The following is a 15,460-nucleotide window of genomic DNA, read 5'->3' as shown; positions in this document are numbered from 1 at the left end:
AATTTTTATTTCAGTTACATACATCTGGACAAACAAAGATTATTTCACACAAATTTTTGTCACAGTCAGTATCTGAAAAAGGAACAGGCTGAAGGCCCAGGCATCAACTATACCAAAGAAAGGAAATAAATAAGTAAATTATTTATACATTATACTCTAAATTATAATCCACAATTCTTTTAGATTTTGATCCATAATCATTTTGCATTTTAAGGCTTTTTTCAAAGTCAACAGAGAGCTACACAGTTTGAAATCAGCACTGAGCTCATTCCATAACTTGACTCCCAAAACTGAAACACATCTGTATTTTACATTTACTATTATTCTATAGTAACTGTGGGACATTACAGCTCCTGATATCCTGTTGCTGCAGCACAGAGTCCAGGTTATTCTCCAAAGCCTGTAACAGGATACGAGTTCAGCTAGTGTTCATTCTTCTTCACCTTATCCTCGATGTTCACATTAGAGATCTGCCACCTGGCGAGCTAGCAGAAGTCTGCCGAAGAAGAGTTTACAGACTAGTGAGTTGTTTTTCTCATCCTGATGAGTAACTCGCAGCCACTGCCGCCACCGAACAAAGCCAAACACAAATAGCACCACCAAGACTTGTAAAAAAGACAGGAGCCCAAATTTAGCAGAGCTGGTAAAGATGCAGTTGGAATCATCCGTGCCTACGTCACAATGCTTTGGCCAAATACCTGCAGAACCACTCATCAGACTGACAGGCATTTGCCTCAGCTGTGCTTTGGTTTGCTGATAATTTGGTAACGCTAGCATGCTAACACCCTAAACCAGGAAGGTGAACATGGTAAACATTAGACCTGCAGCATGTTAGCATTTAGCTCAAAGCACTGCTGTGTGTAAGTGCAGCCTCACAGAGCTGCTAGCAGGACTGAAGGGTCTTATAAGAGTCTATGAAACTCTTTTTATATAATAACAATACGGGGCGGCAGTAGCTCAGTCCAGAGGGACCTGGCTTGAGAAGCAGAGAATCCCTGTACGAGCAGGGACTGGTAGCTGGAGAGGTGGCAGTTCGCCTCCTGGGCGCCGTCGAGGTACACCTGAGCAATGCAGCTCCCAAATGCTCAGGGCGCCTGTCCAAGGACAGATGGAGACAACTCTCCATTTAATGCATGTATAGGTCGCGGTTGTACATGTGTGTGTATTTCAGGCCTGTGTGTATATGACAACAGAGTGACGAAAAAATTTAATTTCCCCTTGGGAATTAATACAGTATACTGTCTTCTTCGTCTTAATCTAAGAATCGTGTCTAAATACTTTAATTATGTCGTGACACACCTGAACATTCAAACAATTTTTAAGTCCTCGGGTTTTAAACCTTCACAGGACAAGTTTTAATAACACTGTTCAGTTGTAAATGTTTTGTTTCGTTCCCTCAAGTGTAGAGATCAGTGCACAGATACGTTACAGGAAATTAGTTTAATTATGAATGCAGGTGGCTCACATCATGACTGACAGTTTCTGTGTGAAGGAAGCACTTTAACGTATTCATGTGTAGACCTGTTTTATAGGCCTCCTGCCGGTGTGTTTGTGTTTGTTTATTCCTCTGGTCGTTGTTTACGTCATCACATGTGAAGTAATTTTGGAAAGCGGCTGCGTGTCCTCTCAGTCCTCCTGATGCTGCTGTTCATAAAGTGAGCCGGCGCTCTGTGGACGGACTAAATATAGACGACAGATATTTAAATCTCCTTCAGCAGTCTGCAGTCGTCTCAGCTCCTCCACTTTCAGCTCTGCTGTCTCTGTCTCTCTCTATCTGTCTGTCTGTCTGTCTGTCTGTCTGTCTGTAGTGATCCAGTTCTGCCGCTCACTCCTGGATGATAATTACTGTTTACTGCAGAGACGCTCAAGTGTTGCTGTCAAACATTTGGTTTCTAGAAGCTTGGGCTGAGATTAGGGGACACCCACAAACTGTCCCAGAGGTCTGAGTTTACCAAGGAGGCTTTAAATATCTGAACCTGATGTTAGCAGGTCTGTGACGGCCTGCACTGAGGCCCCCGCACCTCCAGACACCATCTGAGGACAGTTAGCTCAGCTCAGGACAACAGAGCCTGAAGCGTCAGTGGTTCAGGTCCTTTACTGAATTAAAAGTACAAATATCACACTGTGAAAATACTCTGTTACAGTTTAAGTTCTGCATTGACGTATATAATTATAATTATAATCAGGAAAATGTATTTAAAAGTTTAAAAAGTGTAAACATGTCTGATATGACTGTTACACTCTCTTATGACATCTTTAAATGATTATGTCACACTTCATTCAGACTCTACAGAAACAAGGTTAAACTCACCAAAATGTCTCAGCTAAAGTTTCGTTATGCTTCTGCGTACACTCGACGCAATGTGCACTCAGTTGCTCTGCAGTTGCTGTGTGCCTATCATAGTTCTGTGTCCTGTTGGTCTATGTCGCTATACAATTCCCGCCAAAGCGCTTGGGGGCGCGGTGTTCTTTTATATACCTACCTAGACTCTGTGACGTCTGTGGTCGTTGCTCGTTCATTGTTTGTTTATCTTCTGGCTTGGCTCTAGTCACAGTGAAGATGGCGACCGAGAGAGAAAGACTGTTGCTGGAGCTTGAAATGATCGACATTGAACAACAAATGCTCTTATTACAAATGTTATGACGATGAGGAGAGGCGACTGCGCAATGGTCTGTACAGGTCCATGTCATTGGTTCGACAGCCCATTGGTTCGACATCCCATTAGTCCGACTGTCCGCGGTGCTGAACGGCTCGCGGTGGGCGTATGGTGCACCGCGACCAGCTTGAGGCAGAGCAGGCTCACGGCTTATGTGTTTGTCACTTTCTTTTTCATTTTAACCCACACCATGATCTTTTCCTGACCTTAACCAAGTGGTTTTTGTGCCTAAACCTAACCAGACCTTAACCACAGGGCATCGTGATGATTTCGGAACGGACTTCGGAACAATGGGATGTTGAACCAATGGGCAGTTCCCGGTCTGTACACCCGTTGAATGGCTCGACTTTTGAAAATGTGGTACTGCAGCAGGAAGTGAAACCTTGTGAAATGCCGAAAATGATGTAGTTTGAAGGACCAATCATAGCTCTTGCGGTCTGCGTTGGGTCTGTGTTGCCTCAACGCGTGGGTACAACTTTTTGGAGGTGCACATTGCATCTCCGTGTCGGTCATAGAGCGACGCAATGCCTCCGGAAAGCCCTCTGCGTTGTAGGTACGCAGAAGCACAAACCTTGCTTTAGTCTTGTTAATTATCTAGTTGGTTGGTCAACTGTTCAGACAATCACCAACTCTTGTTTGGTCCAAATCAACCCTTGATTCACAGAGTTTGTGATGTTTTCCCCGCAGTCTCTCTACTGTTGCAGGTCGGCTGTTTACAGTCCTGTCATGTTATCCCCACACTGTCTGTCAGCCCGGCTGCCTGATCCACCAGTGGACACTGACCTTTGATTGTGCACTGCACAACATGAGTTTATCAGAAAGAGGAGGTTCTGTATTTTTGACGGTACTCAGTGGTATACCGTATTACGGTCACACCTCCCCAGCCTGACTGAGGCATTACAACTATTAACATTATTTAAATAAAAAGTTTGTGAAGCTGAAACCATGAAATGTTTTTGCATGAAAGATGAAGATAGTTTCACATTCATTTTCTGTCAGTGGACTCATTGCTACATGGACTAATGGTTGCTGATGTACTTTTACATGTTAATGTTTTGTGTGCAAAAATTTTCCTTTGTTAGTAACTGAAGCTGTCAGATAAATGCAGTGCAGTAAAAAGTACATTATTTACCTCTGAGATGTGGAGCAGTAGAAGCATAAAGCATAAGGAGTAATATTACCTCAGATATGTACAGTTATACTTAGTGTTTGTTGGTGGCTGAATGCATCACTGGTGGAATTCCCCCTAACGTGTATTTAAAATGAAAGTTAGCTGAGCACCCACACTTTGGTTGGCCTGCAGGCAAAGTAACGACTCACCAAACAACTCGAGTGGTGAATGATACCGAAACTAAAAGATGTTGTCAGACCGCAAGTCCTTGTAAGCAGAGGCTTTTCTTTGCTCCTTCAAGTCAATGAAAAAATCATTTTCACTTCCTCACCTGCAGTTTACAGGAACAGCTGCCGGGTGGCAAAGTGATAATATAGCTCATTATTTACATCTCATTTGTTTTTTTCCTATGTGGGTGGGTCTGTTGTTTTTCTCTGTGGCATTCACAAACCTGGCTTCTGTGTCTTCACATGTGAGGACAAACATGTTCCCGTCCTGTTTGTGTTTCTGAGACAGTAGTTATTTGAGGCCGAACATCTTATGGTAAGTTTTGACTTTCACAGAAGAAGTTAGTGGTTTCACTGTTGACTGGAGCTTTTTAGTATTTGTTAGAAGAGCTGCATCTTATAAGGCTGCAACTAAGAGTTGTTTTCAGTACTTATTATTTTTAGTCTTATGTATTTGTCATAATAATATAAGAATATGTTTTATGTTCAGACTATAATGTCCTATAATCCCTCATAATATCAAACAACCTGAGCTCTGCTCCATCTTCTCTGTATAATTTTTAAACTCTGCTGTAAAACAAAAAACATTGACCGTGATGTTCGTCAGCGCTGTGAGCTGTGCTTGTTTGTTGAGTGCAGTTTAATGAATGCGCAGTGACACGTGCACTTTGTGATGTGACCACAGACTGTTGTTTCTCCTGAATGAAGCGTTACGTGAGGGAAGTGATGAAAATACTCACATTCTGATGATGAAACATCTGATGGAGATAATTAACGCTGAGCGATCACTTTATGATTGGTCAGTCGACTCTGGTCACACGTCCTGTTTCTCAAACATACAATTTTCCAGTGGTTTAATTAAACTTTGTCGATCTTCAGTGCTCTTAATGTGCGTTGCCTTGTTTCTACATGTGGCTCTACGTCTCTGCGACATTAAGAATTTTTTTTTAAAAATGTAGGTGATTGCGCCAAGCTGTGAAAAAATTAATGAATAACACAATAATTTAATAATAACAATAATGATGATAATAATAATAATAATAATAATAATAATAATAATAATGGGGAAATAAGAGATGAAGCTTGTATTATTATGAAACAAAGAAAACCATCTTTAAGCTGCTGTGACCAGCAGATATTTTTGGAAACCCAGAATGACATCATTATTCTTGTGCTACTTTCATATGCCGTTCGCAAGTATTTAAACCTTTGAACTTCAGAGCAAACTGATGCCATTTCTTTCATAAACATGGTAAAAAAAAAAGGCAGTGAGCAACTTGGTAAGATGTGTCCCACAAATTGCCAAAAAAAAAAAAAAAAAAAAAGATTGATGTAGAATTTTTTTTGAAAAAAGAAAAAAGCTTGGGAAAATTTATTTCTAATTATTATTATTATTATTACATTTTTTAATTATGTTGCAGAATTATTATCATTTATATAATTTCCCAGGTCATTTCCTTGTTTGCTTGTTTTTTGTTTTTTTTGTTGTTGTTTTATTTGTAATTTTATTTATTTATTTATTTTTACTGCTTTCTTGTTACTTTGTTTGGTAATTTCTTCTTTCCTTGCTCATTGCTGCCTTCCCATGTTTTAAAAGAAATCAAGACAATTTGCTCAGGTTTCAAAGGGTTAACTTACCAGATTCAGTCATTTCATATATTAACAAAGACAGAAATAAGTACAAATAAATAGATAAAAGGTAAAAAACAAACAAACAAAGTTAAAAAATGTAAAATAAAATTAAAAATAGGAAGAAGTAAAAGTATGTTCAGAGATTAGCTAAATGATAATTGTACCAATAGCCTCATTATTCTGCATTTCTGTTGTGATGTGTTGTGTCTGCTCCTGTGTGCTGTGGGAATCGATCATGTGACATGATGTCGCTTATAATGTGCTCATTGAACGTGTCGAGAGACGATGTCAGTCACTGCTGTGTGAGATGCTGATGTGTTACCGAAACGCCCAGAGGAGACAAAAGAGCCACTGTGGCTCACGACGCCCCCGTACCATCTCGCACGGAGATACACACTCACACACACACACACACACACACACACACACACACACAGATACACCCACACAAACAAATACACACAGATACACCCACACAAACACAAACACACACAGATACACACAGACATCCCTGCAGTGTTTTTGTGGTGGTGATGTTCACCTTCAGTTCTCAGTAAAAAGCTGCTGTGTCTTTCTCAGCATCATTTTTCACTTTGCTGAGGAACTGGAAATTGAACGCTGTTATTTTTCTTCCTCACAGCATCACTGACTTCCTGTGGCAGGTTTTCAAATTAACTGTCAGAACTAGAGCTAAAGACTCTGACAGCTTCTCAGGTAGGACTGCACACAGACAACATGAGACAACAAGACCAGAGACGCTTTTTAAATAACTTAAAGTAAATGACTAAGAGGCTGATACTTATACTAATACATTATCTAGTAGGGGCTGGCAACATTAAGATGAATGTGTATTTAAGCGTGGTGCAACAACACACTCAGAATATAAAAGTACATGATCAGTGATATTTTATTTACATCAGAGCAACAAAAAAAGTCTGTAACGTACTGCCACAGAGTTTGATGTGCTCCAGTCAGCTGTGTGAGAGGTCGACTCTGTATGTTTGAATGGTCTTTGATGGTTTTAGGTCGTAGAAAGTCCTACTTACGACCTGATTTTATTTGTTTTGTACGTACAACAGTTCAACTAGACTGACAGAGACAAAGACCCCTCTGAGCAGCAGCTGAATGAGAACAGAAGAATCAGCAGTCACTGGTGAAAGAAACTGGAAGCTCAGCATCAAAATATGTGCAGAGTTAAATATGAACAGATTCCTGTTTCACTGTCGAGTGCTCAGTAATGTTTATAGCAAAGGTCTTCTTTTACCATGTTTACATGCGTTCATGTTCAAAAAGCACTTTATTTTCCTCAGGCTGCCTCTGAACACTTCCCTCTGTTTGAGATGCTCTGTTTTGGCACCTGTTTCTTTACACATCCCTCCCAGAGAAAAGCCCAGTCTGCTCTGGCTGGTCAGTGTTTCCAGGTCTACTGCATCCCAGGCGCCTTGTTTACACACAGATTGTGTGATAGAGCCGCTTCAAAGCCCCTTCATTACACCGTCTTTGCTTTTTTACACAGCACCAAACAACAGCAGCAGCATGTGTGTGAGTTTAGACAGCATGCCGGCATCCCAGAATCAAAACAGGCATAACGAACGTGACACAACAGCGTTGGCCTCTAGTATGACATGTAACATACTTGTCTGCAGCGTTTTATGAACAACAACAATAGCATTAACATGGCGGTAACAATCATTAACCGTCTCTGTTATATGGCGGCTGATCTTGTTCTCTGCTCGGAGGGAAAAGAGCTCCAATTTGCAGACATTTCCGGCTGCTCTTCTTTTTCTTTGAGTTAGCTGCTAACTGCTTCCAGCTGCTTTTTAGATCCCCCACTGTGGGTCGCACATATAACATGTCATCAAAACGTCACACTCGTCCCGTCCTGCGGGCTGTTCCTTTTACACAGACATTGATTCAGTGCTGTTACTACTTCTGCTGCGAGCTTAAAGGTGAGACAACTCTGTCCACCCATTCTACGATCATACCTTTTACAAAGAATGGCGAGGGTGAATAACTGTACTGTGCAGTGTAAACGGGGCTCGTGTCTCTGCACTGGCTGTAGCAGCAAATAGCGGCATATTCTCCCATTAAGAACACACACATCTGTCCCATCCTTGTGAACACAACATGTCAATAACACCTCAAGGGAATTTCTTCATATTTGGCACTAACATCCACGTGTAATCAAAATTAAAGTGATTAGTTTTTGGTGGTTGTAGGTAAAAGATCTCAAGAATGGTGTGAGGGAATTTCTCCTAATTAGTCTTATTTAGTCATGTAGATTGTCTGTATTGTAATTTTATTGTGTTGATCTACGACATTGCTCGTCTATCCGTCCAGGGAGGATCTCTTCCTGAGGTTTCTTCTATTTTTTTCCTGTCAAGGGGTTTTTTGGGGGATATTTTTAAACCAAAGTGAGGTTGAAAAGGACAGAGGCTGTCGTATGTTGTGCAGGCTGTAAAGCCCCCTTAGGCAAAATTGTAGTTTGTGATACTGGACTGTATGAGAATGAGTTAAATCTTTCAGAGAGACGAAGCCTTTCACTGTGAGTCGAACACTCAGAGTGAGGGAGCAGCATTTTTACAGGGTCAAACCAGCAGGCTGACAGTTAAAACTCTTAAATAATGCAGATGCAGGTCTAGACTCTGTTTCTCTCAGCAGACACATTGGTTTTCTGGTCAGAAAGCAGCCACAGTTCATTTTAATTAGGCTGCACCTGGACAGTCTGTGGCCCTGTTTCCTCATTTAACTGTGCAGCAAAGTCACACCCAGTGTTAACACTTTATCTCCTGTAGTGTCGGTAATATCATTAACTGGAGAAATACTCTGATTTCTGAGGAAACCTGTTGGGTTTTTATCAGGGTGGTGAGACTGAAGCATGAGGAAAGATGGCAAAAGAAAGAGTTGTTCAGGTTTTGGAAACAGAGAAGTGGTTTAAGGGACACCACAGCTGATAGCGGATGAATGCTGCAGCCTTCAGCAGCTGCTGCTGTTATTAATAACAGCTTCATTTGATAGAGTTGAGAAAGACTTCCTCTCAGGCTTCTCACTTCCTTTTTACTACAGTACAACCCTGACTGAACAGTTTCCCTGTTTGTGCTTCAGGTGTCGTTCAAATAAACAAAGCTGCCCTCCATCTGCCAAAAACAATTATGTTAATGGAGGTGTTTCTATGATGTTGGCGTGTGTACAGTTTGTTCTTCAGTAAATTGATGGTATGTTCATTACATGTGAATAGTGGTGTTTGGTGTTTAAGCACTGAGAAAAAGCTTTTTTGTCGCATCAGCTCAGAACATTTGTCCTTGTTTCACCAATAAACACATAAAAACAGTAAAAAAAAAATCAAACCTGTCAACGTTACAGATCAGAAGCACAGAGAGTTGTTGACTAGAGATGATACGCCGTCTCATGGTGGTCACTTCCTGTCAACGTTACAGATCAGAAGCACAGAGAGTTGTTGACTAGAGATGATACGCCGTCTCATGGTGGTCACTTCCTGTCAACGTTACAGATCAGAAGCACAGAGAGTTGTTGACTAGAGATGATACGCCGTCTCATGGTGGTCACTTCCTGTCAACGTTACAGATCAGAAGCACAGAGAGTTGTTGACTAGAGATGATACGCCGTCTCATGGTGGTCACTTCCTGTCAACGTTACAGATCAGAAGCACAGAGAGTTGTTGACTAGAGACGATACGCCGTCTCATGGTGGTCACTTCCTGTCAACGTTACAGATCAGAAGCACAGAGAGTTGTTGACTAGAGACGATACGCCGTCTCATGGTGGTCACTTCCTGTCAACGTTACAGATCAGAAGCACAGAGAGTTGTTGGCTAGAGACGATACGCCGTCTCATGGTGGTCGCTTCCTGTCAACGTCACAGATCAGAAGCACAGAGAGTTGTTGACTAGAGACGATACGCCGTCTCATGGTGGTCGCTTCCTGTCAACGTCACAGATCAGAAGCACAGAGAGTTGTTGGCTAGAGACGATACGCCGTCTCATGGTGGTCACTTCCTGTCAACGTTACAGATCAGAAGCACAGAGAGTCGTTGACTAGAGATGATACGCCGTCTCATGGTGGTCACTTCCTGTCAACGTTACAGATCAGAAGCACAGAGAGTCGTTGACTAGAGATGATACGCCGTCTCATGGTGGTCACTTCCTGTCAACGTTACAGATCAGAAGCACAGAGAGTTGTTGACTAGAGATGATACGCCGTCTCATGGTGGTCACTTCCTGTCAACGTTACAGATCAGAAGCACAGAGAGTTGTTGACTAGAGACGATACGCCGTCTCATGGTGGTCACTTCCTGTGAACCAGCAGGTTTTTAGAACGTTACAGAGCGATGCACTGCAAGTAGTTGCAACTTTTAGTTTGTCTTGTTGCAAATCTTTGGTCTGAACTGGGCATTAAAAACAAGTCCGTAGGGTTTTAAAACACTTGGTTGTGGGGTGCGTTGGGTGTGAACAGATGATTTAAGTTTTATTGTATCTACAGAAAAGTGTTTTAGAGCAGTGACACACTGATGTTGTTGGCTCCCGACTGCACGTGAATGCACCACGAAGACCGGAGTAAACAGCAGACAGCTGACTGACACGTTAGTTAGTTTAACGTAATGAAACCAACAGTTTTGTGCTTCTATGAATCTGCATTTAAAAGAAACAGTTGAACAGTCAACTCCAAACCACAGACAGTCCAACGTTACATCACCGCTCAGCTCAGGGCGGACGACATCATGTCTTGACCTCGCTCCAGTACACAACCATAATGTCATCATTTGCTGCGGGACTGAAACGTGACAAAGGGGCCTAATGAACTCCGCTGAGGGAGAGGGCAGTGATGTTTAGAAACCTGTTATTAGTTACTGTTTTATACTGAAGTGTTGGATATATATCTGGTCTGACAAGAACAAGTGATTTAAATAGTTCGGCTGTGCCTGTAACTTCACTATATTTTGTTGTCAAGCTGCTTTTAAAGTCACTGTAAATACAATTTTAAGTTTTTAGTTGAACAAAGCATTTGCTGGCTTTTGTTTTACACCTTTGTAAACTGACTATCTGACTATTTAGACTCAACAATCTATCAATCAAAAATATAATTGACATATAAACCCATAATCATAATCATTTGTTTCAGCCGCGTTATTTTCTGTTTCATTTAAACAAGAAACAATTGTTGGTGTTTGAAGCAGCTGGATGTACTGACACAGTGTAAACTGATGTACTGTAGTGCACCCTGTTAGTGAGGAAATCTGGTGCATTTCTCTGGGCTTTCCTGTGTGTGTGGTTTCCATTGTTGCACATGGCCCAGTAAAAAGGGAAGTGATCGTGGTGAAATCAGCTGTTTCAGCTAAAAATGGCGTTTTCTTATTTTTGCATCTTCAGCAGACAACTCCCTCTGTGTGGAACATGAAGTGAATGTTGGTGACAGCAGACGTTTACTTTAAGAAACAGGTGACGTTTAGATGCATGTAGAGGAGAGGACGGAGGTTAGTTACTCTGACAATAGAATACAGGATGAACAGAAAAGAGATGAAACCTCAGTGACGATACACTGAGGCACTGACCTTTCACCGCCTTATTTAAGAAACACTGGAGCGCCTCAGTGTGAGGAACACTAATATTCAATACGTGTACTCACCTTAGTGATGGAAAGTTACTGAGGTCATTCACTGAAGTTCAGTGTAGAGATACTTTACTCGAGTATTTCCATTTTCTGCTGCTTTGTACTTTAATAGGGGCGGGGGAAAAATCAACACAGCATTGTATCGCAATATTTTTGTCGTCACATAATTCTAAGTACTGATTTTTTTTTTATTCTATAAATTATTAATATCACTAATTCAAATTCAACTTCAGGTAACCTACGAGAATAATGTAATTAATTGCTTTTTAGTCCACTAGCTACATTTTGCTGCAATTAAAATGACTTTAGTGAGATGAACAGACTTTTAACAAACTTTATCTTATTCTTTAGATAAAACAGATGTTGACAAAGTTTTCCCTTTGGGGACATAATTTAGAGTTAAAAATAGTAAATTGCGTTAAATCGCAATATATTTTATCGCACTAATATTGTATCGTGACTTACGTATCGTGATAATATCATATTGTGGATCCTCTGATGATCCCTACCTCTATACTTTAACTCTATATTAAATATTGCACTTTTTTACTAAAGTGATGAGCACATTAGCTCATCAATATTTTACTCTGCATATAAAGTACTTTTACTTCTTGTACTTAAAGTATATTTTAAGGATAATGCTTTTGTACTTAAGTAAAAATTAATGTTTTAACAAAGTATTTCTACACTGTGGTATTACTAATAATAATAGTAATAGTAGTAATTAAGTGAAAGATCTGAGTACTGCTTTCACCATTAACAACACTGTTGTGTATAAACCGGCTCACTGATGAAGATTTAATGATTTTACAGCACTGGAGCAATTTGCTATTTGTAATGCAAATCCTTATTGCACATATTCTTATATTCTTCATGCTGTGACCGTTTGAACACTCTGTCCTCATCTTTTTAAACACAGTGCAGCTCTTTTACACACATATATAATAACATGATTTTTATTGAAGAGTTCTGTTTTATATTTAAAGGGATAGTTCAGATGTTTTGAAGTGGGGTTGTATGAGGTACGTATCCATAGACAGTGTGTTACATACAGTGGATGTTGGGTGACAAGCCCCACGTTTGGAGAGGCAGGCTGGAGTCTGAAACCTGCTGCTGTGGAGGGGTCTGCAACAAGACATATTTTAGCCACCTAAAAAAATCAATATCAGTTTAAGTGTACACTAAATTTAGAGTATTTTCACGGCTTTACTTTAATGTCAGACATTGATTTCTAACGTGAATATAAAGCTGTTATATCACTCTCTTCAAAGCCAGACTCCATTGAGAAAAGAAGTGATTTAACATCCCTGAACACAGGAGCTGCTGATCTACTGCTGCCTCCATCAGTTAGTTTGTTAGTGTTACAGTGGGACTTGGGTGTTTAAAGTGTTAGTTTGGATTCACCAAAGTCACACGATAACTTAAACTAATTCACTCATCGAGGCAGCAGTTGTTTAGCAGCTTCCATGTTCAGTGAGCTAAAATTACTGTTTTTGTTGATGGAGTCTGGTGACTTTGACCAGAGCATAGCTGGGTGACCGTTAATGGCTCCCCTGTGGAAACAGGCTGTCTGACATTTACGCACCTAAGCACTAAGGTACTTTTTGTTTGGGCAATTTTTGGTTTCTGATTCTGGTTCAAAACGTTTGTCTTCAACTTTTTTCCATCTGACAGCTAGTTTCAGTCCAAAAAAGCTACCTGGCATCCTGACACAACATCAGGAAGCACCACTGTCTTGTTTCCAGCATCGCTGAGCAACATCTGTCCTGACAACAAAACATTTGCTCTCCCATTTGTCCTGTCCCAGTTACTCTACTTTAACCATTTCCTCTAACTGTATGGGATGTTTAGTGTGTACCGGTGTCCAGTGATGTCTGAAGTCTGTGTTCATACTGCACTATTTACTTCTGCCTTTTTTCCTTCCATAGAATGAAAAATGTCCACAGTATACACCACTTTTTCTTAAATATACCTCAGTGCAGTGACTCCACTCGTCAGTGGTGAAGTCAAATGATGATATTCAGAAGTGCCTCAAATTTCAGTTACTGCTTGATTCACAGTAAAGTCTTGTACACAGTGAGGATGTTTTTGGTGCACGTCACAGAGGCTGTGGATATACAGACTGCAGTCAACTGTAGATTTGTGTGTTGTTGAGGAGATAGCGGTGTGTTTCATCACGTGTGCTGCTTTGTCACCACGAAGTCATCGATGAACAGGAAGCAGGCTGCCAGTCCTCTTCCTGTTTGCCATCTGACCTTTCACCCCCTTCGTTCGTTCCACTTCCTCCGCTCTGTCCTTTTTATCATCCGTCTCTCACTTTCACCCTCTGATGACAGCGACGAGTCGACCGTCCCCTCGCAGGAAGAAATATCTGGTTCATAGGAAGGAAAGGAAATTAAATGTTGTATCCGTCAGACACATCAGCAGCTACTGACTCAGAGTTACAAGACAAGTATGACTTTTTATCATCGAATAATTTCAGTGAGTCTTAAACTGTCTCTTTAAAGCGACAAGCCTAATATTTGTTTTAAACTGTGAGAGTTTGATGCTTCTCTTGATCTTTTATTACAGTAAATTGAATATTTTGGTTTTGTTTTGAACTTCTGGTCAAACAAAACGAGACATTTGAAGACGACAACTTGTGCTTTAGATTATAAAGGGATTTCCTCTTTTAAGGTTTTTGGTGTCTTTTTAGACCAAACGGTTCATTGGTTAATCAGAAGCAAGAGGTGTGATTAGTCAGAGATCGGTTTGGTATTCGTTGAAGACTCGGATGGATGGATGGAGCTGATTATGCTGCAGGAGTGATTTGAGAGGTTTCTGCAGATGTTTGATACTTTTTCCACAAAAATGACTTTATTGTGATTTTTGTGAACAGCTCCAGTTTAACATCCTATAGCCACATTTCAAGCCCTGTGTGCTTTGAGATGTTCCCTCTCCCTGTGTTATCATGTCTTTGCACAATTGCAGCAGTCTTTGGTCCTCAGCTGTTTGAGTCTAAATCGAGCAGAATGCAAGTTGTAATTTTCTCTTTTTCAGTCGGCTGAATGTGTGCGAGCTGCGGGGATTTACCCATGATGGAGCTGTAATCTGAGACAGCATTCTGTGCTGGAAGAGTAGAGATTAGTGGATGAAGACAGAACTGTGACAGTGGGGACGCCCACTTAAAACCCCCTGCACACTGCTCCCCGTCACGTTTTTAAACCAGGAGCACAGTGTTGAAGCCGACTCTTACAGGGACAGGGAGCGTATCCCTGCACAGAAGCAAATGTGCATCTAGACATGGACAAGAGGCTCGTGGTTGTGACAGTGCGAGCTGTAAACATTAATAGCGTCCTCCTTGGCTGAGCTGGAACATAAACTAGTTGCGCTAAAAGCACCAGATGGTGATGGTCTGATTCAACGGTGGCAGAGAAAGTTGCTATTCCAGCATTGGCATCAACTGCCTACACTGCGGAGCAACTCAAAACACCAAGACAGACTTATGTAAAAGAGTCTAAATAGAGTCTGACAACAAACGAAATTAAACTCCTGTCAGTATCAGCGAAGCGTTTCAGAGATGGAGAGAAAATACTGCGAATAGTGAAGCCTTCTGCCAACTGGAGCTAAAGGCTCACGGCTGCGACTTCAAGTTCATGTTTGCATAGCTTTTAATTGACGTTTCACTAAGCATGGAGCCCACACTGTCACTAACTGCACTCCTTGCAGAAATATGATCATATTTTTGGAAAGAGTGATTCCAGAGAGAAGCAGACAGAGGGGTCTACAGTCTGTGTTTGAAGGATGTATCCAGGATGTCAAACTGACTCAGCAGCAACAACAGGTTAAAAAGACAAAGATAGTTAGAAGCTAAAGCCGAACTATAGGCTACAGATCACAGTGTGAAAGTGAACCACTTAGCTAGCAGTCGATGCACACTTCCTTCTGTGGATTGACAACGTCGTTGATTGTAGTTCTGTAGAAAGAAAATAGTTCCTACATGACACGGTAGCGCAGTGGGTAGCACTGTCGCCTCACAGCAAGAGGGTTCCTGGTTCGATCCCGGGTGGGGGAGCCCTTCCGTGTGGAGTTTGCATGTTCTCCCTGTGTCAGCGTGGGTTTCCTCCAGGTGCTCCAGCTTCCTCCCACAGTCCAAAGACATGCAGGTTAATTGGTGACTCTAAATTGTCCGTAGGTGTGAATGTGAGTGTGAATGTGAGTGTGAATG

The 15,460-nt window shown here is 41.2% G+C and overlaps 1 protein-coding gene across 7 annotated transcripts in view; it reads left to right on the top strand.

Annotated features, from left to right (window-relative positions):
• dennd4b (DENN/MADD domain containing 4B) overlaps window positions 1-15,460 on the top strand; it is a 61,446-nt gene that overhangs the window by 12,659 nt on the left and 33,327 nt on the right. For 2 of the 7 annotated variants that reach the window (XM_078171298.1, XM_078171297.1), the window contains exon 1: window positions 13,553-13,705. The exons of 1 other annotated variant lie outside the window; for it this stretch is intronic. In XM_078171298.1, the coding sequence (XP_078027424.1) occupies window positions 13,653-13,705 (53 nt within the window). In that variant the 5' untranslated portion in view covers window positions 13,553-13,652. Of the gene's footprint in view, window positions 1-4,175; window positions 4,312-6,267; window positions 6,342-13,552; window positions 13,735-15,460 lie in introns of those variants that run through there. 4 more of the 7 variants (XM_078171302.1, XM_078171301.1, XM_078171300.1 and 1 more) reach the window with 4 other exon arrangements.

This window comes from Epinephelus lanceolatus, chromosome 10 (genome assembly GCF_041903045.1).
Source record: "Epinephelus lanceolatus isolate andai-2023 chromosome 10, ASM4190304v1, whole genome shotgun sequence".
Taxonomy (NCBI): domain Eukaryota; kingdom Metazoa; phylum Chordata; class Actinopteri; order Perciformes; family Serranidae; genus Epinephelus; species Epinephelus lanceolatus.
Note: the sequence above shows the minus strand (reverse complement) of the source record. Positions and strands in the feature narration are given on the sequence as shown.